General features: G+C 39.7%; 1 protein-coding gene across 3 annotated transcripts in view; it reads left to right on the top strand.

Annotated features, from left to right (window-relative positions):
- Nucleotides 1-25,474, top strand: part of rftn1b (raftlin, lipid raft linker 1b) — a 132,969-nt gene that overhangs the window by 73,025 nt on the left and 34,470 nt on the right. For all 3 annotated transcript variants that reach the window (XM_082552166.1, XM_082552168.1, XM_082552167.1), the window contains 3 exons: nucleotides 3,943-4,051; nucleotides 11,329-11,791; nucleotides 20,041-20,244. In XM_082552166.1, coding sequence (XP_082408292.1) covers nucleotides 3,943-4,051; nucleotides 11,329-11,791; nucleotides 20,041-20,244 — 776 coding nt within the window. The remainder of the gene's footprint in view (nucleotides 1-3,942; nucleotides 4,052-11,328; nucleotides 11,792-20,040; nucleotides 20,245-25,474) is intronic.

Genomic DNA, 25,474 nt, shown 5'->3' with positions numbered 1-25,474 from the left:
GGCACAAGATGTTTGTTACTGGTACCTTTCTGGTTTGTCTTTGTTGTCACTCGATCATCATTTACTAGGCTTTTGTTGGGACTAAAGAGTCCTTGTGCAGAGCAGAAAATATACAACATTTGCAAAAGTGAAACCTTGAAAACACTGATTAACACCTGGTGATGATTTATCATTTGCTTTGCTTTAAATGCATCCATATTTAGTGCAGCTTGGGGCTGCTGTGGTTAGCAGTGTCATCTCACAGCGAGAAGGTCCTGGCTTTGGATCCACCAGCTGGCTGGGGCGTTTCTGGGTGAAGTTTGCACTCTCTCCCCATGTCTGGATACTCCAGCTTCCTCCTACAATCCAAAGACATGCATGTTAGGTGAAATGGTGAGCCCAAGTTGTATCCTCTCCCTGTGATACCTCTGCAGGAGATTCGCGACCTGTCCTTGGTGTACCTTTCCTCTTGCCCTATGACATCTGAGATAGGCTCCTTCCCAAATGCATCTTTAAATTGGATAAGTGGAAGAAAATGGATGGGTGGATGGATGTGTCAGTATTTATAAACAATGACAAGTGCAAGGCCTTCTGCTACACTAGAAAATTTGCCTGTTTTCCCAAGTGGTTAAGTCATCAGATGATTTCCAGTGGGCTCTCAGACTGGATGTTGCAATACCTAACTCTTTATTGAGCAACACTCAGGGGTAAATAGTCTGTTTTTGGTTTATGGGGAGACAGCTATGATCTCAGCTATTACCAAAGAAGTAAGCGGTTATTGCCAGGAATTACCAATCGCTAACCAAATATCTTCTTCTTCTTAATCGAGCTGTGAGTCGCCAAAAGTTATCTTCAGAGCGTTGTTCTGAGAATAATATTTTGAATAATAGACAACAACTAAACTTGTTTTGGACATTTTTTCAGTTTGGTGTCCACTGGAAAACAATAATGTATCAACAGAATCACTTTTCATACTTCAGTGAACAAAGTGTAATTGGAAACCACAGATTTACAGATGATGTTGCCACTACAATGCTAAAACAAATCCCAAAGCAAGCCATTAACAGGTAATATGCAATTAGTTTCCATGTGAACGTTCAGCTCCAGTGGGAGTGATTAGTCTAACAAAAGATGTTCTATGGAGAAACAAAGCATGTGACCCGTCTGTGGCAAGAGACGAGAGAGGATGGAGTGGAGCAGGTGTACTCACACAGGAGGGAGCTCCACATAGGTGGGCAGGCATTTGACACCCGTCTAACCACACGAGGCTTTAGGGGTTGACAGCCGGTGCTGCAAGCTGCATGAAAAGTCACCGTTTCACACAGTGAAGATGGACTGCAGGTGATGCAGCTGCTATTTTTAACCCAAGGCCTCCCTCCAGGACTGAGAGCTCAGTTTGAATTGTTTCCCCTGCCCTTTCCTTCTCTCTGCTTGCAGAAGTCTCTTCCATGAACGTTTAGTATTATTTTCCAAACCTCCTCCATAGAAAACATTTAATAGCACAAAAGTAAAGGAAATGATTGCGCTTCAGAGTGATTTATTTATTTTAAAGTCTTTTAGAGGGACTGAATCACTTTTGTTTGAATGGCAAATGATCGGACGTTGTTTTAATTTTTCTTCAACAGCAAGTAAAGTGAAGGACACTTTGTTTCATCCTTTGAAACTTCTGTCACATAACTGCACAATAAACCTCTGGGTGTTTTCTCAAAGCATGTTTCATAAGGTCGAAAATGTGAAATCAGATTTTAAAAACTGAGACTGTAACAAAACAAATGCTTCCCTCTCTGCTGCACCGTGTAAACTCTACTAGCTGACAGCATCTCTGTCTCCATTTCTCTGTTTTGTTTCCTGAAGAAGTGCCTGAAGCCCAGCCGAGCTGGTTGGTTCAGATTTATGTCGCAACCAACAGGGGATACATGTACCTTTTCTGGCAGTGCCACCAGGCTTTTGCCGTTGTGCCTTTGATTGTTATGACGCTGCAAAAAAAAGAAGAAGAAGAAGCTCCCAGCTCGTCGTAATGAATGTTTCACAGAGTGTGTGAAATTTTTGCTTAACAAGTCAGCCGGCCCAGTTTCTGCTCTGCTGTATGCTGCGGCAGCAGTATACACTGAGCGATGGGTGTCAGTGACAGCAAAGTATGTGCGTTCCCTGCTTGTTTTTTTTTTAATCGATCAAGTGAAGTGACTCAGTAATCCCTCATACTCTGAGGTCTAATATGCAAATAGGCCTGGATTTAAAGTGAAAATGCAATACAATATTTTACTTTACATGCTCGATGTTTTTGACAAGGAAGAAAAAAATAGCTTGAAAATGAGAGTGAAATGAAAAAATATATATATAAATGAGCTCTTGGTTTCCCTGTGACTATAAAAGTGTCTTTTATGCCAAAAAAATCTGACAGTTTGGGCTTTAAAGGGGTGCTATTATGTTCATTTTCAGCTCTGTATTTTATTCTGGGGCTCTACTGGTGAAACCTTTCATGATTCACAGCTCAAAAATAAGTGCGATTTTCATTTTTTACTGGCCATTTATGCAGACTCTCAGTACATTTTCTGGCTGAAACAGCCTCAGCTTCTGTCCCTTTAAGCCTATGTGCACTTAAAGTTCGCTTCTGCTATCTCAGACGAAGTTAGCAGTTCCCTACTCAATCCTGAAATTCCCACCAACTTGTTTTGGAAATTTCAGAAAAATAAGGACATTCGCGATAATGTCAGCTTGGAAAAAAACAGTTTGACAAAGCTCTATAGATGTCATTTGTTCAGAGACTGCAGTTGCCATTTAATTTGTAATTTTCATGTAAGTATGACCCCGAGACAAACTGGCGACTGGGATAGGCTCCAGCCGGCCAAACATTAAAGAAGTATTTTGTCATTTTGTAAATGGGTTTATTTTCTTTTTTTGCTTAGGGTTAAATAAAACTATCTATGCCACTCATCTGTGAGCTGAAGGGCCAGGTGATGGCTAGTTCACCAGGGGAAAGTGCAGGGAGCATAAAATAATCCACCAACAAGCAGATCTTAATACAAATTCACATTTATTAAATTACCTGAAGAAAACAACTATTTGTGGTCTGTTTGCATTGAAAATATATTCTGACGTATTTCTTAGCACATCTCACCAAAAACTACTCCTTTTGATACATCCAGTGGAGCCGTGGCAGGAAAATCACTGCGATAAAGCATAAGGATCACACAGCGACACACAAAGAGGATGAGACACGTACGCTCACTCAGAGCCTGAACTGAGAAGTTGCAAGGGCAGCCCCTAATACACACAGCAGCTTGCATGCATGCATCTTTTACCCTCCTGCACATCAGGTGTCCGTGTAAAGCCAGAGCTCATGCAGAGCACAGACGTACAGCCCTTGCACGCAAACACGTACTGTATGTGCACACTGACTCAGCTGCACCCTGAGCAAAACTGTGTGTGGGGCTTCTTCGCCTTGTCAACAGGATGAGAAGCTGGGAGATAGAAGCTGGGGCATTAGTCTCTTTGGGGCTGGCTCTGGGATTTCCTGCAGAGGACAAAGTAGGAAAATACAATATCATATAAATAGATTCTCTGCGCTCAAAATACTGATATGGCTTCAAAGGGGAGGGCTGCAGGGGGGAGGGGGGGCAGATGAGATTTGCATTGAAATTTCTGCCTACTGTGTGTGTTTTCTTTCATCCATGTAGATCTTTGCCTCACTTAACTGTTATTGTATTTTTCTTTTACCTCCCACTGGGCAACAATAGCATTAACAAAGCTTCTTGATGCAGCATAATTTGTTGATAGAGGGTTCTTTGTATTTGATTCCTGGGTCTGTCAATAGCACCCTGTTTGTGACTGTAATTTTATCATTTTAAGCTGGCTGTGAAGGTGGGTTTCCATCGGTGGCTTTATGTATTCTGAGCATTTGCTCAACAGGCCGGTTCACTGGAAGGCTGAAATTCATTGTCACCCCAACTGTGTTGCATGCAGGGTGGAAAGGAGCCAGCCAGTCAGCCCACCATGCAAACTACAGCTGGAAGAGTGCCTGTCTGCTGAGCAGGTGCCCACCCCAGAGCTCATCCAGGGCTACGTCAAGAAGGTAGGTCTGTTTTACAAATGCCAAGCTGAATGTCTTGTTAGGTTGTGCCCAGCTGGAAAGAGGATAGCAAGAGATAGGGAGGGATGATTGCAGAGAAATTGCGGTGGCTTTTACTCCAAGCAGATGAATGTAGTTGGTGGTTTCTCTAGACGTCATTATTTCTGCCACCAAACCTTAAATTGCTTTATTCAGCATGTCACCTTGTCTGAAGAGCCAGAGAACACAACACTTAAATGCCTACAGCTCTGCCAGCAAGCAATCATGTTGTAATCTTTTAATAACACCTTGTCACCGAATGTTTGGAGCAAAGTTGCCAATGAAGAGGAGTGACAAAGTTTGACATAATTGCAACCTTACACCTTGATAAAACGCGGACAGTAGCAAGATGGAAATATTCCACAAATTAATAGCAACATTACAACTTTCATTCTGTTTCATTCTTTCATTCAGTCATATCTGCAGTGTTGAATTGTTATTGGTAAAATACAGTAGAGCCAAATGGATATTGGATACCGATGTTTGGTGATTTAAATGTGAGATAAATGGGCTGATATTTTGTTTTTGATAAGGGGAGTTTCACACAAACAGATTTCCCTGATGTTTGCTATGTGTTGCTCTTTTTTAGCAGCCAGTAGGTGCTCTTTCTATACTCTCAACATCATGTCCACATTCTGCAATCCTGTCTGTTTTTCTTTCGCGAAAAAAATCACATTTCTGCTCTGATGTTCAACAATTTTTGCCATGAGTATGATGGCAAATTATCTACAAAGAAAACTAGTTGTTCTGCAAATGGTGACTAAATAGTACAAGATCCACAGTCTTTGCAAAATATTATAGTTTAGGATTATTAACTAAAAGCTGTGACACATAGAGAGGGCACCAGACCTACAGTAAGTAATTCCGTCTAGTATGAGCATTAGTCAGATTAAAGAATGGTAAAAAAAATCTACCTAAACCCAAGATAATTATTTTATAAAAGAGGGATCTGATCAAAGGTTACCCGAGCATCTCCAGCCTCGACCCACATAATTAGATCCAATCCAAAATGAGATTAGCTGACCCAAATACTGACAGACCACCAACAATTAGCAAATAATGAGCAGCAATAGAGTCATTTTACCTGCACCTCCATCTCACCTCAGAAGAACAGATTCTTCTCCTGCTTGCTAATTTTGTTTTACATTGTTTGGTATAAAATACAGAGTAGCTGGACCGATTCAGTGTTAAACAGCTGATGTATTAAAATAGTAACAGCGTAATCGGCAGCTGTCTTAATTAGTTGGGTAATTGCACCACATAACCATAATTGTAAGATTTGTTTGTTTGTTTTTTAGTTTGTTTTTTAAATTAATGTCAAAGTTTAAAATCATTGTTACATTGTTGTTAGAGTTGTATTAAGCTCACTTCCTATATAAAACAATTTTTCACCACTTCAAGCAAAAACACACTATTAAGACCAACAAGGCGATGAAGGAGAAGACACATGCAGTAAATGTAAGCAAATAATTGAACAGAGCACCACTGGTGCACTTGCTAGCTGCACTTTGTTCATTTTTGTTCAAAATGAATGGTGAATGGACTTTATTGATGGGGTTACAGGGTGGAAAAGCAGGGAGTTTAAGCAGCTGGTTTAAAAGCTTAACCCAACATACAATGTCCCTGGTGGAGAATATTTTTCAGCTTTATTATGTGACAATAGTGTGCAGCTTCTGATTAGTTACAAGGTTCTCTTAGTCTAGTTTCTGTTAAACTAAAATGTTCATGAGTTATTTTATACTTAAAATGACTTCAAATACATTTGTGCTTATGTTTGACTTACGCTGTGTCACTGTTGCACTCTAAAGCTGCTGCTGCCACCTTGTTTCAATAGTTTCACACTTCAAACTTGAAAGAGCGTCATTTCCACTGAGTTCAGTGGAAAATAAGGATGGAAAATACTCTTTATTTACTTACACTTAGAAAAGCTGCTGTCAGTAAGCATCAATGAAATGAAATTGTTATCAGAAATATCATTGAAATATTCTGGTAGAATTTTATGTGACACCTGGCGTAAGCACCTGCTGTCTCATAAATTATTTTCTTACAGTAATAAAGGAGCAAACCCAAATTATTAGAACCAGAGTTGTACATAAAAAGTTCTTTTTATTCATTTATTTATTTAGTGAACGTGATGTTTTTTTTTAATGAGAACTTGGTATCAAACTGTGGTCTCATTCTTTGAATCTTAGTCAAAATCCACTCTATTTACAGTTGTCTTTTGCTCTCCACTTATTCTCTGATTGGTTCTGTAGCTGCTAGCTTGTCCACGAGCTAGTTGCAAACAAGCTAGCACTTCAGTGGGTTTTGGTGTTTATGATTTGTGGTATTGATAATCCTCTGCTGGTCCTCATGTTGAGATATGAAGCATAATAAATGTATTCTGTATTTTAAAGTTATCGTATAACTTTAAAATACAGAATATTGCCCCCGTGTCTCAGTGAAGCTGCACATATCTATCTGTGATAAAAGCCGTGTTTCCCTCATGGTTCACGTCTAATGTTAATTAGCAAACCAAGCAGCTTGCATAGATGTATTTCCCATAGAGAAGATGAAAGCACCAAACAGGAGCCAGAGATTCGAAATCACTGATTTAATAATGAATTGGCTGTGTATCATATGTCACTGTTGTGAATACATTGCTGCTGAAAGCCTGCTTGAAATGGCACTTCAGATGATATATACGACACACCCTCCTCTTTTGCAGGCTGGAAATGCTGCGTCATCATGATTCAACTCTCCTGCCTAATCTATATATTACCAGCCCCGATGCCGGCCTTTTGAGCCCCGCTTCTGAACCTTTCTCTGCATTTTGCCCTTCGATTAGTCATGCAACTGCAGTCCTGTAGGACCTCATTACTGTTGGTTATCATTTTAATCTACTGAGCGGCTACACGCCTGCTGAAGTAGGAGCAGGAGGCCATGCTACAAATCTATTAAAAGGAGAGTGGACATGGATGAGTGGTAGAGAAAGGAGCAAAGAGGGCAGTTTTCTTGAGATACTCTCTTGGATTCTATTGCTGCCTCCATTTTCCTTTCTTCAACTTTCATATTCAGTCCTTTTTCTTCCGTTCTGTCTCAGTCTCTGTCATTATCCCTTTAGCCTCTGTCATTTCTGCCCTCACTCTGTCTGCGCTCTCTATCTCTCTCTCCGGGGTTTTCATCTTGACCTTCAGACACCTCCTCCTGGTGCCACTTTAATAACTTACGGGGGAAATAGAAAATGTGGTCTCAAGTCAAAATTGAAATGGGATTTTCACTACAGGCTGTTGATATTCTGGTGGCAGTATCAGGGAAGCTACTTCCTGAATATTTTTTCATCAAGTTTGTGCTCAGCATCATTTCTGCTAATGAAGAGAAATGATGTGATTTCGACCTCAAATCCTCATTTTCTTGACCTGAGGTGGCTCCATCTGGGCCAGAGTGACTTGTGTGTTCATTTAAAATGAGAAGTTCAGAGGAATGCTGATTTTTAATTTTATTCTCCATTTACTCTTTTATCCCCAGCAGTATATGCAGGACACGACTCCTGAATTAGCAATTGTTCTCATTTTCAGAAATAACATTAACCCTTCTTTGATGTGGCCAAACAAGCAGTCTTGTAGTTGCAGTAACTCTCAAACCACTTCTTCTTTTTATCTAAAAAAAATCAAACTACTCTCATTAGTAGACAGTGATATTCCAATAAGTTCAGTTTTCTTATGAAATGCCTTGAAACTGAGTAAAACAAAGACATTTACACACAGGCATTAAGGTGCAGTTTTTAGGTTTAAGCTGTCAAACTGCTTTCTCTGTGTTTAAGTAAATGTAAAGTCTAATTACAAAGTAACTATTCATAATTATGCTCAATAACTGTTAGACGTTAAAGCTCATTTGTTTTCTAAACAAAGAAAAACTAACACTTGAAGACTGGACAGTTTTTGACAGAAACACATTTTCACCATTATTAACATATAAACATACAGTAACGGTCAAAAGTTGGGAGACATTTTAAGGGGTTTTCATCACATTTTGCATTGTAGATCATTGCTGAAGATACAAATAGGTTTGTGGAAGCTGCAGAAAGGTGTCAAAATAGATTCCATTAATGACTTTGAACACTTTCGGCTCACCTGGAGTTTTTTCAAAAGTTTTAAAAGAGTTTCCAAACTTTTTCCACTCTTTAGTTCATCTCATGCCAGAACAGTTGAAGCTGCGCTGAAGTTGGGTAACTGTCGAGGTCAGAACATCTGATGAAGCAGCCCATCACTGTCCTTCTCAGTTAAACATCTCTTACAGAGCCTTAAGGTGCATTTAGGTCTTCCTCAGTAGTGGCTCCTTTGAAGCAGCTGAGCCTTAAAGGCCCGATTCACACAGACTCCTCCCAGCAGCTGGTGCTGATGATGAGTTCCTCCTGCGTGAACTTATGAAGCATTGACTCTAATTTGAGACATTGTTAATTGGCAATTTGTGATGCTGGTAACTCGCTGGACTGACCTTCATGTCATAAACTAATGATGCACTGTTGTTTCTCTACTCATCCAAGTTCTTTCCATTATTGCTGGATTGCTGCTGTAGTTAACATAACTGTAACCTGTGATCTTCTGACTTTGCATCTGTTTACATTGTCAGGGTTTTTTTTTTATTGTGTCAGAATGTGCAGCACAGGACACTGAAGGCATTCAAACAAAAATGAAGCATTTATTCAAACTGTAAACAGAATGATAAACTAACAAAATACCCCAAACCCACAAGAGATCATAGAGCACACAGAGAAACATGAAAGCACAGTAATATAGGGGCAAGTCGATACACAGAGGACTTAATAGACAAGAGACAGGTGAGCGAAATAAGACTCAGGTGCAGACAATCAAAACAATCAGGAGGAAATAAAATGTAAGACAAACAAAAGCGATGACACAAGGAAACACAAAAACTGAAACTAATGATGAGAACAATCACAATAGAGCAAGGAACCAAGGACTCGCGGTACACTTGGAACAATAGTGAAACCAAACAGGAGCCAAAAGCTAAAAAAAAAAAAATCCCCGAGATCAAATCAGTATTTATGATATGTTGTCTTACTGTAGGGTCTTTACCTCACAATATAAATTAGCCCTGAGGTGACTGCTGTTGTGATTTGGTGCTAACCCCAGCAACACTGTATACACCTTAAAAGTGGTGGTATGGCTTTGTACAGATTAACATTTGTGTTCAAAGCACTTGTGTTGTTAGAAAAAGACAAAGATTGTATATGCATATGAGGAGCAGAAATGAAGAGCAGCTGGACTGCAACACAAAGGAGGGAAAAAGACAAATAATTGATATAAGGATGCAATGCAAGCAAATGTTTGCAGTTTTGATTTTCTAGTGAATGGAAACTACTCTTTTTTCACTCTTTTTGACATTATTTGTGCATGCATTGCTTTGGCTCTGCTGTTGTTGTGTGAACGCACTGTTTGTGACTCTCATTTTGTCATTTATCTTTGTGGTTATCTGCAGTCTTAACAAAAGTCCCGATGCTGGTGGTCTATTGTCAAGATGTCTCTTGAGAAAGAAATCTAATCTGAATGGTTCTACATTGTCAAGCAAGGGGTTTAATGAAATGATGATGATAACAATAATAATGGCACCAAAAATAAATTCAATCATTACAGCCTGCTGTTTGAATCTACTGTTCTATCAACTGCACCAACATTATACAGTCAGAGCCATTCATTTCTCTCTTTGACTGCCTGCATTACCATTAAATGAGATACACCAGTTGCTCCCTTTTATCTCAGCAATTCCATTTCAACATATTGGTATGGGGAATATGATGTGGAAGCACACAGAGAGCATTCAGCTGATATTAAACAATATGGCTGGAAACAATGTGACTGTTTTCCAATTTAATTTCATAGTGAATAACCTGCAATTTGATTTTTATTTTCTTCCCTCAATGTTACTCGAGATAGAGATGGGTGCCGCCTTGGCTTGGAGAGGGGGTTGGTTGGTGGACCAGGGCAGAAATGGAGAATGGCATCATTAACATTCCCTGACAGTTAACGTTTCAATCTCGCTCTGTAGCAGAACCCCAATATTGACGTAAAAGGCCAGACAACAACAAGACAGAGAAAACAATAGAGCGCTGAATCTGGGATGTGGCCCAGGTCTGAGTACAGGGTTGTGGCTGTTCCAATCTAATCAAAACTGTGATTGGAGACGCTGCCGGAAAGGAATAAAGAGAAGTGAAGGGAAAACTAAAATTTAACAGATGCAAACAACTCCATGAAGCCGTGGAAAGAAAAAAACTATCAATTCAAGTTATCTGATTTCAAACCAACTCCTGAAGTTTAGTTTCAGCTCTCTTGGGAAAGATTTGTTTGGGGGTCTCCTTGTTCTTAATCTGGATCCTGATCACTGGATACTGTTCAAGACATTTCAAGGGCTAAAACAACTATTTTTGCCACTAATTAGTCTGCAGATAACTTAATTGATCAGCTGACTCATGTTGTAGCTTCCAAAATGTCAATAAAATTACAAGTGGACATCTTCATCTTGCATGTTAAACATTAGAATAATTAGCCTGCTGACTTAGCCTCTGGCAGCAATGGTCATTTTTCAAGGTTTCATTTCGAGTCATGACTAAAAATAAAAGTCTGATAAAATTCGATCTTCCTCAGAAGAGTTGTCTTCAGCTGATGATTACAAGATCTCATTTTGGCAGCTACTCTGCATCACCAATAGTAGATAAACAGTTTCTGTGATGAGATGTAACCAAAAATTATGTCCTGTGATCACAAATACAGAGATAACTTCAGATTTGGTACCACCAGGGTTCCAGAACCTCAAAAAGATAATGTTTTATTATGTAAAGTAAAGTAAGTATAAAGTGTGCGTGTTAGTCCCCATAGGGAAATAGTTCCTCTGCATTTAACCCATTCACCCAGTGAAGCAGTGGGCAGCCACCAGTGCAGCGCCCGGGGAGCAGTGTGTAGGGACGGTACCTTGCTCAGGGGTACCTCAGGGTAGCCGTTCAGTGGAGTCGAACCCCCGACCTTCCGATCATGGGGCCACCACTCTACCTACTGAGCTATCCCTGCCTAATGATTACATGTTGTTGCCTTAATAATACTGATATAAATCAGCATCTGATTTATTTTCTGTCAAATCACTGATTGTTTTTACTTGAATTTAACCAAAAATAAGGCACTGTAAATCATTTGTTGTCATCATTCTGGCTTTTAATATTTTTTCTTCATTGTCCTTGCTCCCAACAGCAGATACAGGATGCCGCTGACCAAGGGGTGATGTTTGTAGGATTTGTCCAGGAACCATACGGAGCCCCGTGTACCAGGATCAGAGAACCCGACACCCCCTCTCTGTCTCTGCACTCCAGCCCCTGCTCTGTGCTTGACTCCCTGGGAAGCTGTAGCCCTTCAAACCCCTCAAGCCCCACCAATCATGCAGAACCTCAAGCTGGAGCTGACGTGGTGGAGAAGGAAGGGAATGACGAAGCCTCTGGCAAGGCTGGAGAAGAAGAACCAAGTGGGAAGAAGAATCAAAGTGAGAACACTGGGAATGAATCCGGGCCAGGGGTGGAGGAGGTCTCACCTGCAGCATCTCCTGTGTCAGAACAAAGTGAGGCACTGACAGAGGAGGATTCAGCATCTCATAATAATAACAAAGACAGCAGCACGGACACAAAGGAGAGGCCAAGATACCGGCTGCGGAGAGGTGACGGTAAGTGTTCTCCATGGTTACCGTCATGCGCTGAAGCTAAGAGGGAAAAGATGTGTTAAGGAAAAATCATGTAATTGAGGACTTCAGAGCTGTGAAAAATAAATGAATCTGGGGAAAGAGTGCAGAAATGTGATGATAAGACCTGAAACCTTTTTTTTATTTTTCCACAGAGATGCAAAGATGTCTGTTTTTTTCAAGTAGTGAATTGGTTCTGACAAACTGGCGATATATATCACTACATGATGAGAACACTTTGGGAAAGCAGGGACACATGAGTACCACTTTATGGAAGTAGTATCACTGCACTCAATCATCAAGGAGAACACAAAAGACCTATTGATTAGAACCAGTTCTAAAGGTTCTCCTCCATCAGGAGGTCAACATGTTATCTTCAAGCCCGACAGCACTGACACAACTCAGATTAACAGACTACAGAGGCGACTGGCTCACAAAAATGTTACCGGCAAATCAGTAGCCCTATTTTAAACAAAATATATCTGTAATAACAACTTTATATCCAAAAATCACACATAAAGTTTCAAGAGTTTTCTTGAGTAATGAGGATACAACTATCTTTTCTAAAAAGAGGTGATAGGCATTTTTAAAAATGTAATACTCACAAAGTCCTGGCATATAAAACAAAAAGCTTCAGCACAGCTGCACATCATTTTAGTCAGTTGAATAAATAAACAGTTTTGTTGTGTGAATAGACCCCTTTAACTAAATAGGACTAATTGGTCCACTGGGGGAACAATAATTAAAGGTCAAAATTTCAAAACTTCACAAAGCTTTCACACTTGACAAGACTCTTAAGTCCAAATGACACGAGACCCACCGCACAGCTATCCCTACAAATTACACAGAAAAGCCTAATGAGGGAATGATAATTAAGATAATTAAAGGTCAAAACTTCAAACTGTGAAACGCCGTAGCTGCTACTATGTTGATATAACCCGGGCTACTTCACTATGACTCATTTCATATTGCAAATGCTGGATGAATGATATTGAAGCGTTTATCACTTCCCAGTAATTGGCTAAAAACACGTACTTTGCGGGTTCGTGTTTATTCCTGTTCACATCTAATTTCTGGCCCTATATACTTGGGAATTTACTAGAGTAGCTGTGCATGATTAACATTTCAAAATAATCTACATTATTGTTGTCCTCAATTCAAATTCTCTAGTTTTTTGTTTTAAGCATTTAGCTAGACAAGTGATTAAAAAACATTCTTATTGACAATTGAAGACACTCAAAATGTAAAGTCACTTGAGTAAATGGCTCATCCTCTCTCTGAAACAAGCCATTTAAGTTCCCTTACCCCTCTCTTTAAGCCAGCCTTCCTCTGGACAGCTGCTGCTTTCAAACACATTTGAGACTCAATTGCATCTTTGATCTTGTTTAATATGAGCATCCACCACTGTAACAGTATGTAAATGACAGAAAACACATGAAAGCATACTAGGTCTCCTTTAATCAAACTATAATTGATAACCAGCTCTGCCACATTAGTTACGGGCTAAATCCTGCTGTCACTGGGACCGACTAAACCGAAGCTTCTTTTGTCACACAGTTTCTAGTCTTAGGCTATTATCTGTCTACATGTCTGTATGGCTTCATGTTTTGATTTTATCTACCTTTTGGCTGTTTAACTGAAGAATAGCATTGTGTCGTACATCCCTCCTGAAACACTTGGCAACTGCGGAGGTGTCATTTCTTGTGATTGCCTCAATGTTACACAACAGTGTGCTGCCTTGGGATGCAATCCTCTCTATCTGTTACACAAAAAGGAGTCATCTTGTTTACGAATTCACACTCATGCTTAACCGATGAAGTGGAGTTCTGAAGTTCTGGGAGGTGCACATTTCATGACTCGACTGATGTCTTTCCAGAAAGTGAGCAAAGCACAGCTACACCTATGAGCTCCCCCTTTCCTGTATGTTGAAATCAGCACAGACATTTATAGTTTCGGCTTTATTTGAGCATTTCAGATTAACAGATGGAGACACCCACCGCTATCACCCCCTACAGTCTCTCATCCCTCCACAGAACCTATTTGTGATATGTGTCGGCGCAATGTGCAAACTGTGCATTAGACACACGTCCCAGTGGGAGTGTTAATGCATATACTGCATTTCAGTATGCACAGTATGCAGCATGTTTAGGTTCAAAGCACCTAATAAGAAGTGTTGAATAATAAATGCACTCATTGATATGGAAGATTTTGCTTTTGTCTGCATGTATTTTTATCTATATGTGTTTGCGGTAACACACACTTGGCATCGCAGCAAACCACAGCCCACTGGTCCATCTGGGCCTCCATGTAGTGCATTTTGCAGTGAGATAATCCCCCACTGCCTCGTCCTCTACCTCCCTCAGCTTCACAGCTCTCTCTCTATCCCCACCTCCATCGCCCTGAATCTCTGCGGCAACGCCAGCAGCGCCGGCGTAGCAGCCAGCCGGGGTGTTAGGGGAGCCTGCCAAGCTCCCTTGTCGCTCTTTACTAATGCCCAGTCTGCTGAGGAGGCCCAAGAGTCTCTGCTTGTGCTGGCTTGTCCATGCTAATCCTCAGATCTCGGGGTGAACGCTGTGCAAGTGTTGGCAGTGAAGATGGCAAACGTCTGTGGATTATGATTGAAAGAGGAACACCCTCCCTCAGACCAAAGCTCTGGATAGAAACTGAGCCTGTAAGTTTGAAGACTGAAATGGTTTAGTGGAAGAGCAAATGGAAAGCGTATCATGATGGCAACAGCTGAATGACAACTGTGGCTTCTGAAAGTAACTTTTGAATTCAACAGTTATTTTTTTAAGTTATCTTTTCCTGCACTAATTAATCCTGGTCAATAAAGTACGATATGGTTATGTATGTGCATTTGAAAGCACTTAACGCAATCTGCAAGTAGATGCAGGTCTGCTGGGGTCTGAATGATATAAATTTAGATGTTATAGAGGGTGAACAAAAAGCTCAGTGCTAACATCTGTGTACTCTCCAGTTTCCCTCATCTATAAAAGCAAAACTCCCAGGGCAACAAATGTGCATTAGTCCTTCAAGCAGACATCAAACTGATTAGAAATTGTAGCTGTCCATATTCACATCAACACTGGAGTATAATTGCAGCCTTATTTACATTGATGGGTAAAGAAGGTTTTGTTTTGTTTACATACTTTAAAATTCAATGGTGACAAAAGGTGAATGTTAAGTATTTATTGTTCTTCAGTATTTAAGGAAAATGACTTTTTACAACCTTAGCTCAAAGTCAATCTCGATGTCCTTCCCCCACTGACTTTTCTGGTTGTAAAAAAGACAATACCTATAAATACTGTAAAACTGACAGTGATTGTGTTTTAGATAAAATAGGAGAGCAACACATGGATGCCATTTTTTTAACCGAAATTTACCCTGATCGGTGGAATCTGCTGTCAGCTGTTTAAATGCCTGAGATATCTTAAGTTAAATAAAACTACAAATGTGTACATGAAATTCTAATTCTGACACATACAAGTCTGAAATCTTCATAATGCGTACAGAAGGAGTCTTTCAGCTGCTCGGTTTTCATCACTGAGATCAGCATTATCTCTGCTCTGATGGGATCAGTGTCCAGCTTTTCAGATTTAATGATGACATGCGGAGTTGGAAAGCTGCGCTGCTAAGATCACGCCAGTGCCGCTGCCACCGACCTCGTTATTTGAACAGTAGAGCTGCCATGAGATGAGCCTTTGAAGCAGCATGCTTTCAAACTCCCAACCACATTCATGCGCTTGTTTTCTTCTTAGCTGGCCCCGTCAGCTGCAACAAAAACAGTCGAGTTAGCTGCACAAACTTTATTCTGAAAGGCCTAGTTGTTGCTTGTTGATGTAATGCGTTCATGTGATTAGGTTCAAAGGACTTAGTCATGCTCTCTGTATCTGTGTGTTTCAGAGATCGTTTATTAGGGGATTAATTACATTTTTACTGCCCAGCAGCAGAAAAAAGTGACACAGGATGTATCTGAAACATTAAGAAAAATTATGGACTAGGTGCATTTATTTGCCCATAAGGTGACTTTTCTGGCTTGAAAGTCTTGTTCTCGGCCTGAATCCAAAAAGCAAATGATAGTCCTGCTATTGTTTTTTATTGTGTGTCATTTACAGGCCACTGAGCACAAGTGCTCGGTCCTGCTGGCTTCAGGAGGAACTTGGCAGGAGATGTGTTTTAGAGATTGATGTTGGTTAGTTTCTTGAAAGATTGCTTAACCTTGTGTTCTTCCTTCAGAAAGTAACTGCTCCCATGCAGTTTACACAAGGAGGATTACAGAGTGTGTGTGTGTGTGTGTGTGTGTGTGTGCGTGTAGTGTATTATTTTCCTTGTCGTGTAACTGGTATGTCAATGTAACTACCACAAAAGCAAGTAAATGATTATAGAATAGAATAGAATAGAATAGAATAATCCTTTAATTGTCCCACAAGGGGAAATTTGGGTGTAACAGCAGCAAGAAAGACACATATACAAACAAACAGTACACAAGACACAGAACAGAAACATACACAATTTTACATATTTACATCAAGGACAATGGTTACCAAAAACAGAGTACTGTACCGTTATTAAATTAAATAAAATTAAATACAGATAAGAGGAAAGCCCTGCTTATAGTGTGAATCGGTTGATAAAATAGTGCCAAGTTACAGCGCTGATGTAAACATCTATGTTTGTTGGGAGCAGTTTTGATTGTACAGTCTGACAGCTGCAGGAAGGAAGGACCTGCGGAAACGCTCCTTCATGCATCGAGGATGCAGCAGTCTGCCACTGAAGGAGATCTGCAGTTCAGCAACATTTACATGCATGGGGTGGGAGACTCTGTCCACCAGAGATGTTATTTTGGTCCTTCTGTCTCCCACCACCATGCACTGGGTCCAGGGTGCATCCCAGAACAGAGCTGGCCTTCCTGATGAGTTTATCCAACCTCTTCCTCTCAGCTGCCGATAAACTGCTGCTCCAACAAACAACACTGTAAAAAATGACAGATGCCACCACAGAGTCATAGAAGGTCTTTAAAAGCGCTCCCTGGACTCCAAATGACCTCTGCCGCCTCAGCAGGTAGAGTCTGCTCTGACCCTTCCTGTAAAGAGCATCAGTGTTGAGTCCACTATCTCAATGTCCACTCCCTGGATGTTCACCACGCTGACATTGAGAACAGTGTGGGTATGCGTCTCTGGAAATCCACCACCAACTCCTTGGTTTTCCAGTCAGAAATTATACGTTTCTGACTGGCATTTAAAATAAAATTTGCCTAGTGCAATCCGGCTGGTCCAAAAATCAGCCATATTCACAATCTTTATGATGCACTGTAGCAATATAACTAACTATAACTAAAAGTAAAAGCCTCATGCAACAATGATGCTTCGAATGCTTTGTCATGGGTGTAACTGCCACGTGTCTCCACATAATAGTTTCTGAAAAACTCAAGAATCCCAGATGAAAGCCTGGATTCCAGTTTGAGCTACTGTCATCCACCATGATGGACATCTGAAGTCAGTGTTCTTATGTTATATTCTGGTACATTATTCCCTGCCGTGTCCTGCTAAATAGGCAAGGCTCTTAATTCTGTGTGGTTTTTGTGTATTTCCACTGAATAGAGCACTGCTTAAAAAGACTCTTAGAGGCTCAGAAAATGAGGTCCCTACCATTCTGCCTGAATTATGGTAGCCTTGAAGCCATAATTGTAGCATACTTAGACAGTAATAAACTATAATGCATTTAAAAAAAAACAGTTATTACACAGAAAATGACTAATACTGTGAGACAGACAGACTGGCTCTTATATTATGTCAAGCTGTTATAAATGACACATGTAACTACTTTCTACAACACTGCCATCAACAGAAATGAAGTAATCTGTGTTGAATATGGTTTTAATGTTAGTTATCTAATTATGCTGCGGTTACAAAAATTTAGAGCAGTAACCCAAAGCGATTTTAAATCACTAAGTTATATGACAGAATTTTTCATTCATTCAATTTTTCAAATCTTCATGGCCTGCCCGAAGCTCACAGAGATACAGAAAGAATTGATGGGTCAAACTACAGTGATGCACCATCTCAGGCTCGTGCACATAAACTGTAAAGCAGTTAATCCCATGCAGCCCTCCACAAAACCATTCACACTAAGAAATTGTGTTGTTTTGGCAAATCAGAGGTGTGCTGAATGGGAAGTCACTTTGTGGTCACATGTTGTCCAAGATTTCTTTGCCATATTGTCCTCGTTGTAGCACGGGTAACATGAGGGGAGGGTGTGTGAGTGCACTGCTGCTGATTTGACTTTTCTCAGGAGTGACAAATGACAAGATTTAGAGAATTTGGTGGCCAGCTGTCAGATCAGTCAGAGGAGCCAGACAAGAAATGGTTATAAATTATTCATTCTTCCTGGGTGTCTGTCGGACGGATGGACAGACAGAAGAACCAAAGCAACTGAGCCATGACTCCCCCCTACCGCCATCATCCCACCCCAAGTGCGTGTGTGGCTGGGTGGGTGGCACTGCTGCACATTCTGCTCATCCATCTGGTTCACTTGGGGAATGACAGCGTGATATTTGCATTGGAAAGAAAGGGGAAAATGTTACCAGGCTAGATTTGAAATGCTTTCGGCCCGATTCGAACCCCCGCTCACATCTCATGTTCTGTGTTTTTTTCAAAGCTAAGCAGAGCAAATATTTCACTCACGCACATCACAACAAATAAGGCTCTTTACACTTTGATTTAGTATGATATGAGCAAGGAGCAGTGACATACGTACTGTGGGCAAATTTCCAAGCCTGTTTCTCTCTCCAGAGGCCCACTGCATTATGCATATTTCTGCTTGATGTAAACAACAGCTAGCTGCAGCGCTTTTAATGCATTATTCAAGGTTATACTATGAATTAACTTGGTTACAATGAAACGCTCCCTTTTAAGTTCTGCATCAGCAGAGTTACATCACTTTTGGAAAACATTAAAAAGAAGAGGAGGATAAATTGTAGCTTTAAAATGCTTTTGATTCAACTCACGTTTGTTTTTGGAGAAGCAGCATCCTTGGAAAAGATTTCCAGCATATTTGTGAGTCCAGCTTGGGGCATCATAAATCTCTGCTTGTATTACTTTCTCATTTCTCGTCTATTTCGCACCTGTCAGGTGGAGCCTTTGTTCCAGATATGGTAATGTTTACATTTTATACCACAGTGTTTTGCATACAGATTTATTCTACACACCGGGTCGCAGGACAACACAAATCTAACACAAAACAATGCAGAAAGAAACATGCACATTTTCCTGAAAAATACTATTTTCACACAAGTTATGTATCAGATTCTTAAAATCTTCTTGACCACCACAAAATGAATGTAACTTTAACTTTTACTTTTATGTGCACTCCAGTTTTGTTGTTGCTTACGGTCATAATCTTGGCTTGTTGAAACAAAAGTAGCACCAAAAAAAGGCCTTAAAATTTTAATTGTTGACGATTCAGGGTGATGTTTATTGAAAAGTCTTTTTGATTCAATGTGACACATCAGTGCTGGCTCATTTTTTTGAGCTCAGCTTTTGTATTTTATCTTTTTAAAGACCAACGCAAACCCTCCCCTCTACTGTATGGTTTATTTAGTAATAGACAGCTTCATGTGGAGAAGTTTCATCTTTTCAGTCTCACATTTTTTCCCCAGGAAATGAAAATAAACTTGCTGAAAAACATGAAAGCACACAAATTGTTATTTGCCTTTGATGGCTGGTGACCATGAACACTGGAGCCAGCTTTTCTTGGCCAAGAAGCTTGTTGACTGTCCACACATTGGCAGAGTTTCCTTGATAGTTGTTCTCATAGGAAATAAATGTACTTCCAATTTATTTTAACTGTTTTTTTTTAGTTTTGAAAAGTCTCAGGAAATAGAAATTTTCCAAAGTAGTCATTAAAGATTGAGAAGAAATGCTTCATTTCTACATCCTTTTATAGCTGAATACAGCAGACAGTCCTTTGCTTTACAGCAACAAAACAGGGCTGTTTCTCAGGCAGCCATTTACGCAGATATTTCGTATAACTTCTGGCAGCTGAAGAGAAGGAAAGTCCTCCTACAGACAGTGCCAAACTACATTTTGGATTGCAGCCAATGTACAGCATTGATTCAGTAATAATACAGTAAATTCTGGGGCTTCCATAAAGGCTACATCTGTATTGTCATAAACCTTTGTGAGTTAAAACCAATAAAACTGTGACTGGTTTTGTTTTATGTCTTGCCTAAACAGGGGTCGATCTGCTGGCGCTGTACAACCACCCACCGGTCCGAGAGGGCCAGGTGAAGTACTACACTGTCAAGGTGCCTCTGCGAGTTCAAAATTGTGACAAAGGGGTCAAAGGGGTGGAGGCCAACTGGTTGGATCACATGACCCAGCACTTCAACAACGGAGCCTCGCTGGTCGATGGATATTTCCACCTGGGCAACATGAATGGTAAGCAGGCTTGACTCGCTGTTCCTGCAGCATATACATGCTTCCTAAGAAAAATTATTTTTGGAGAAAATATTCAGTGTGGGTTTTATTTTTGTTCCACACACTGTGATTTTGGGTAAACGCCACATACACACAAGCAGAATGATAGGTTTGAAATGTAAAAACACTTGAATAATGCATTCATATTCCCTTAAATATCAAAAGAGTCTTTATCGTTGCTTGGCTTCTTGGCTTCAGCAGAATAATTCTTCCACTGGCATGCTCAAAGCTATTACAGTTATTAAATATAAAAAAGTTTCCCAAATTACCCCTTTTCCTTTCACTGTATTGCCAGTAAAAATGTGAATGTCAGGCAGAAGCTCAGTTCACTTCAACCTCTATAAAATGAAAAGACTGTGACAGGTAATGATGCACCTTGCCCTGTATGGCATTAATTATGCATTAGCTAACATTTATTTTCTTCCAGAAAGCAATGAAATTATATTTGATTAACACTAGTAAATTGCTCTTGTACTTTTTCTCCTTCTGTGTCAAGAAGTGGTGCAATCCTGTAGGATGGAAACTTCACATAGACGCTATGTGACAACTGCAGAAGAAATCACTATTGTGTTTGAAATTCTGACCCCAATTAAGGATTATTATTATTTTTTATAAACGTTTGATAAAAGATCACTGGCTATACTCATAATGAGTTCACAGACAATTCTGAAGTCTTTTTGCGCAGCTTTTACCTATTTTATGCCATTTTTCTGTCCTCTCTATGACACAAGCAACACAACTGTCTTTGCCAGTCTTATTATTCCAGTCACCTTCCACCAAGTTAGCTCAGTGTACTGCACAATGATATACTGTATTGTGAAAAGTATATGAGTGAATGGTACGACAATACAAAGAACTATTGACTTATGACGCAAACAATTTGGATTATCAGAAAAAAAAGTTGTGCTCTTAATCACATTAGAAATTATATCTTAAGGCAACCAGTAAGATAACCAGTAGGGAAAACTGTGCATTCCCCAACCATTCCTCAAGTGGTTGCTGGAGGTTGCTGGCTGGTTGCTAGGTGAAATTGGTTGAAAAGAGGGTGTTGCTCTAAAAGCCCCCCACATGGTTGGTTTGCCCTAGGTTGCTTTGGTTGCTAGCAGACTGCTGCAGATGCTAGCAGCTGTTCTCCATAGCCCATAACTACTACTCAACAAGTAGTTGGCAAGAGTTTTTGCAGAAAAATTGACTTGAATAATGAGTTAAATTAATTACAGTTGAGATTATCTATAAAACACAGGGAAACGGTAGCTGGGTGAAACACTAGCAAACACACTAGGATGTTGAGCTTGATTATACGTGTTTAACATTGGCATTGTAAGCATTCTACATGATTTTGTAGAATCTGTTTTTAAGTGACCAGAGTTTTGGTAACAGATCCTTCGCCCAAAGACTAAATCAGAAAACTAGCTGAAATTATGCTTATTTTCCTCGTTCTATCATAATATTAGAAAAAATCTCAACGTTTAAACTCTGCATCACATTGTAGCACACATTGAACTCTTTGAAATACTTTTTCTACACATGAATGAAGATGAGATACATCGTATGGCTAACATTAGCTGCTGGTCAGCACTGTGAAATGCTAGAGGCCTTGAAGTAAATTAAGACACTGCATCACTGCAGTTCCATCAGTGTGATATCTCTGACATAATCTTCATACATTTGGAAGATGTAAGTCACGAAGCTGGTATCCTCTTCTAAACTATTTCCTGTTTGGGTTTTCCTCTTCCATCAGACCCCAGCGGCTCTGTGCTTTACTCTGACACTGGAGAAAAAAGCCAGCCAGAGTAAATAAGAGTCATAATTCATTAATCTGGGAAAGTGAACGCCTCAGTAACTCTGAAACACAGATAATTAACCTGATAACAAATTAGTGCCTCCTTGCATATTTTATGTCCTGAGAATGGAGTAATGAAGTGTATTATTATGATTCAATGTTTTCTGCCTGTTAGGGTCCTCTAACATATTTTGCGTTTTTCTCGTGCTGCTAAGATATGCATCTCTTGAACAGTGAATTTACTCGTTAGGATAGAAAGCATATCAGCTGCGCGCTCTACCTTCACTGCCTCACAGCTTATGCTCAACCACTTTGGAAAACAGACAACTTTATAGAGGTGAATGCTGTACTTTTTGGATTTTGGTCTCTTGAGAGCAGCTGGCAGTATGACATCAAAGCAGCACCCGTTTGTTGTTAGCAGCTAATTACATCAAACAGCCGTGCAGCTTAGGGCTTTAGAATTGGTATCCATTCCTGCCGTCTCCATATTTAGCAACTTCTTTGAAAAGAGTTTCTGAATTCAGAACGAGACAGTCTACGTGTTGCAGGGGACCATCTCAACCTCATTAACAACGTGTAAATGTTTGACAGCAATACAATAAAGGAGACGGACTGACAGATATGTGGTTGGATGGGAGGATATAGTGACAGTGACAGCCTTATTTACAGCCTCGAGACAGAGCGGCTAGGTTGTCATGTGTGTCTAATGAGTATAATTATTCTATTTTTTTAAGACTGACCTTTTGCCCTGTTTTTTTTTTTTCACTTTAATTTTGTTGTGCCGCTTTGAATTCTACATCTTTTATTACTTTAATGATACTGAGCTGGCTTAGTTTGTATTAGCTTCATTATAAAATGTCTCACTGAATCAGGGAACGACATCCAGGGTTGAAATATGGAATCAAGTTTTTTATTTCATTTTTCATTTTTTTACTTAACCTTTATTTGTACAGTTGATCTCTCTTGTAAATGAGACACTGAGTCTCATTAAGAGCTGTTCCCACATGGGTCTCTAATGGTCATTTGAGGCTGCATCTATTGCAAGGGATCCCCAATAGACTCACATGTTAATATACTCACCTTTACAGCAGAAATGAAGCGCAAGGTGCACAAAGTCAGGCATTGGTTGCTGCACAGGTGGTGGAGGAGGCCATGCATAAGTAAAACTGCAGCCCTCTTGGTCAGGTCGCTCTTGAAAAAGCGATTTTCAGTCTCAATGAGACTTCTACCTGGATATATAAATTATATATATGGAGGGAGATCATTTGAGTGACAAGTGGATGTTTTCATAACTTGTTCAGGGTTCATTTATTCTGAAATATACTCAAAGCAGTTGATGAGTTTTTCTTGTACACACATTTTATTTTAAGTCAGTATTTTTTTTAACTCTAAATTCACATCACATATCAGAGTAACCAAGCTAAGAAGAGCTAGTAGTAGCTGACAACTCCCTAGCTCTGCTTTAGGCTTAAAAAATGTCCAGTGGCAGTGTCGAGCTAGTTGTGGGCATATTGTATATAGAGTTTATAGTTAGAATCCTGATGATTTGTTTATGCCCTGTGTTTTCCTTGATGTTGAAATCTTATTTTTATAGTAATGTCTCACCTGGATCGGTGGATGTTTTTACCTGTTTTTTAGCACTATTAAGGCAACATATAAGCTAGACTTGTGACATTTTTTAACTTCACTTGGTAATTTTATAAATACTGAAAACTACTCAGCTATAGTTTGTTCACACAGAACTGAAGCTAGTAGTGCTGTAACTGCCAGAGACCTTAAAATATCAGCAGTGACATAAGTGACCGTTAGTGACATTAAGCTGGCAGGCACTGGGTTAAACTCACCTCAACTTTAAGGCGTGCGATTGAAAGGACTAATAGAAATGAAGAATATTGCTAAATACATAGCGAGTTATCCATGCAGCCAGAACCTGCCATATCTAGTAACCAGCTTTCAGCTACAAAGTGATGTGCACATGTGCAATGGGTCTCACTTGTTGACGGGGCTTTAGAATAGTGACACTGAGCACGTTACCATACTGATGTTAGCATGCAGTTGGCACAACTGCATGAAGAGCAGCTAGCATGCATAACGTTCTTACAATATTTTCAAGTTAGCTTTCAGAGACGTTGTAGTGAAAGCTTATAGCCTTTATCTGTTTCAACCAAGTAAGGTTCATAATATCTTATAGTAAATTTGTGGTTTTAGCATGAAGTCAAACGCTAACCTACTGTTATTCAGGAAGTGATCCTGTAATTAATCTACATATTAATATAAATCATTTGTTAATCAAAGCTGCTGGCAGTTGTGTTTGCATTTGAAGTAAATTCATTGATTCAATTAAGAAAACAGAGTAATCCCACAGCTATCATTCTGGAAAGTTTCTTCACAAGATGCCTTGTTTTCATCCTCTCTACCTGTTTGTTATTATTCATAACATGAATTGATTTGCAGCCAACAGAAAAATGACCTGCTAATGACAAAGTTTTCCCCCCAGGATTTTTTCAGCAGCTGTGTGATTATGCATGTCCATTAACATTTGACACAGAACCCTTATTTATAAGCACTGCCAGAAGAAAGGCTTTAAACAGCCACGGGTTCATTATACTTAGGTTATTTTTGTTCCCCTTGTGATGTGTATATTAATTGACAGGGAGCTTTTGACCCCTGCTTTACGCGTGTGGGGAGAGCAAGTCCCTAATAATTCGCATACAGTGTGCAGTTATATTTTGTGAGGTCTTTATGCCACCACAATATAAAAATACATCATTCAAATTGGATATTCCCAAATTAGTTCCAAAGTCTGTTTGTGTTAGACAGATAAGTCCTTTCTTTCAGAAAATCTATAACTCAGACAGCTCCTTACAAAATAGCCTGAATAAAATGAGATTGGGATTGTTACAAAGTTACAAATTCAAGCTCTGGCAACTGAAGAGCATCTGCCGTGCTTACAGGCAAATAGCCTGAAGGCAGGAAGAGCGTGGCATTTTTTACCCTGGGGGAAAAATGCTCAGAGCATCAGCTTAAAATCTCACAAATGTGCCTGATTGGAAACTTCAGAGCAGTGGTAATGCTGTGTAATCCACAGCAGATTATAAATGACAAGTTGACATTTTTGAAAGTACAACGTGAATTTCATTTTGATATTTTTTCAGTAAAACACAGCTGTGCTTGGAGTAATGACCCATACCAAGAAAACCATGCATAACAAGTATTTATCATCAGCTCCCAAAAGAGCAAAACTAAATTATGGTGAAATAAGGAGTTATGGACAATGAGACTGGCCAGGAGTCAACATTATACAAAGGTTTCTAGAGTGTTTATCAGATTATATATTAAATGATTATTTAGTAAGCCTGGCACAGATGAAACCATCTGTCAAACGCTGGTGGAAAACCAGTAATCAGG

This window comes from Aulonocara stuartgranti (genome assembly GCF_965226115.1).
Source record: "Aulonocara stuartgranti genome assembly, chromosome: 11".
In the NCBI taxonomy this organism is placed as follows: Eukaryota; Metazoa; Chordata; class Actinopteri; order Cichliformes; family Cichlidae; genus Aulonocara; species Aulonocara stuartgranti.
This window is presented reverse-complemented; position numbering and strand designations above follow the sequence as displayed.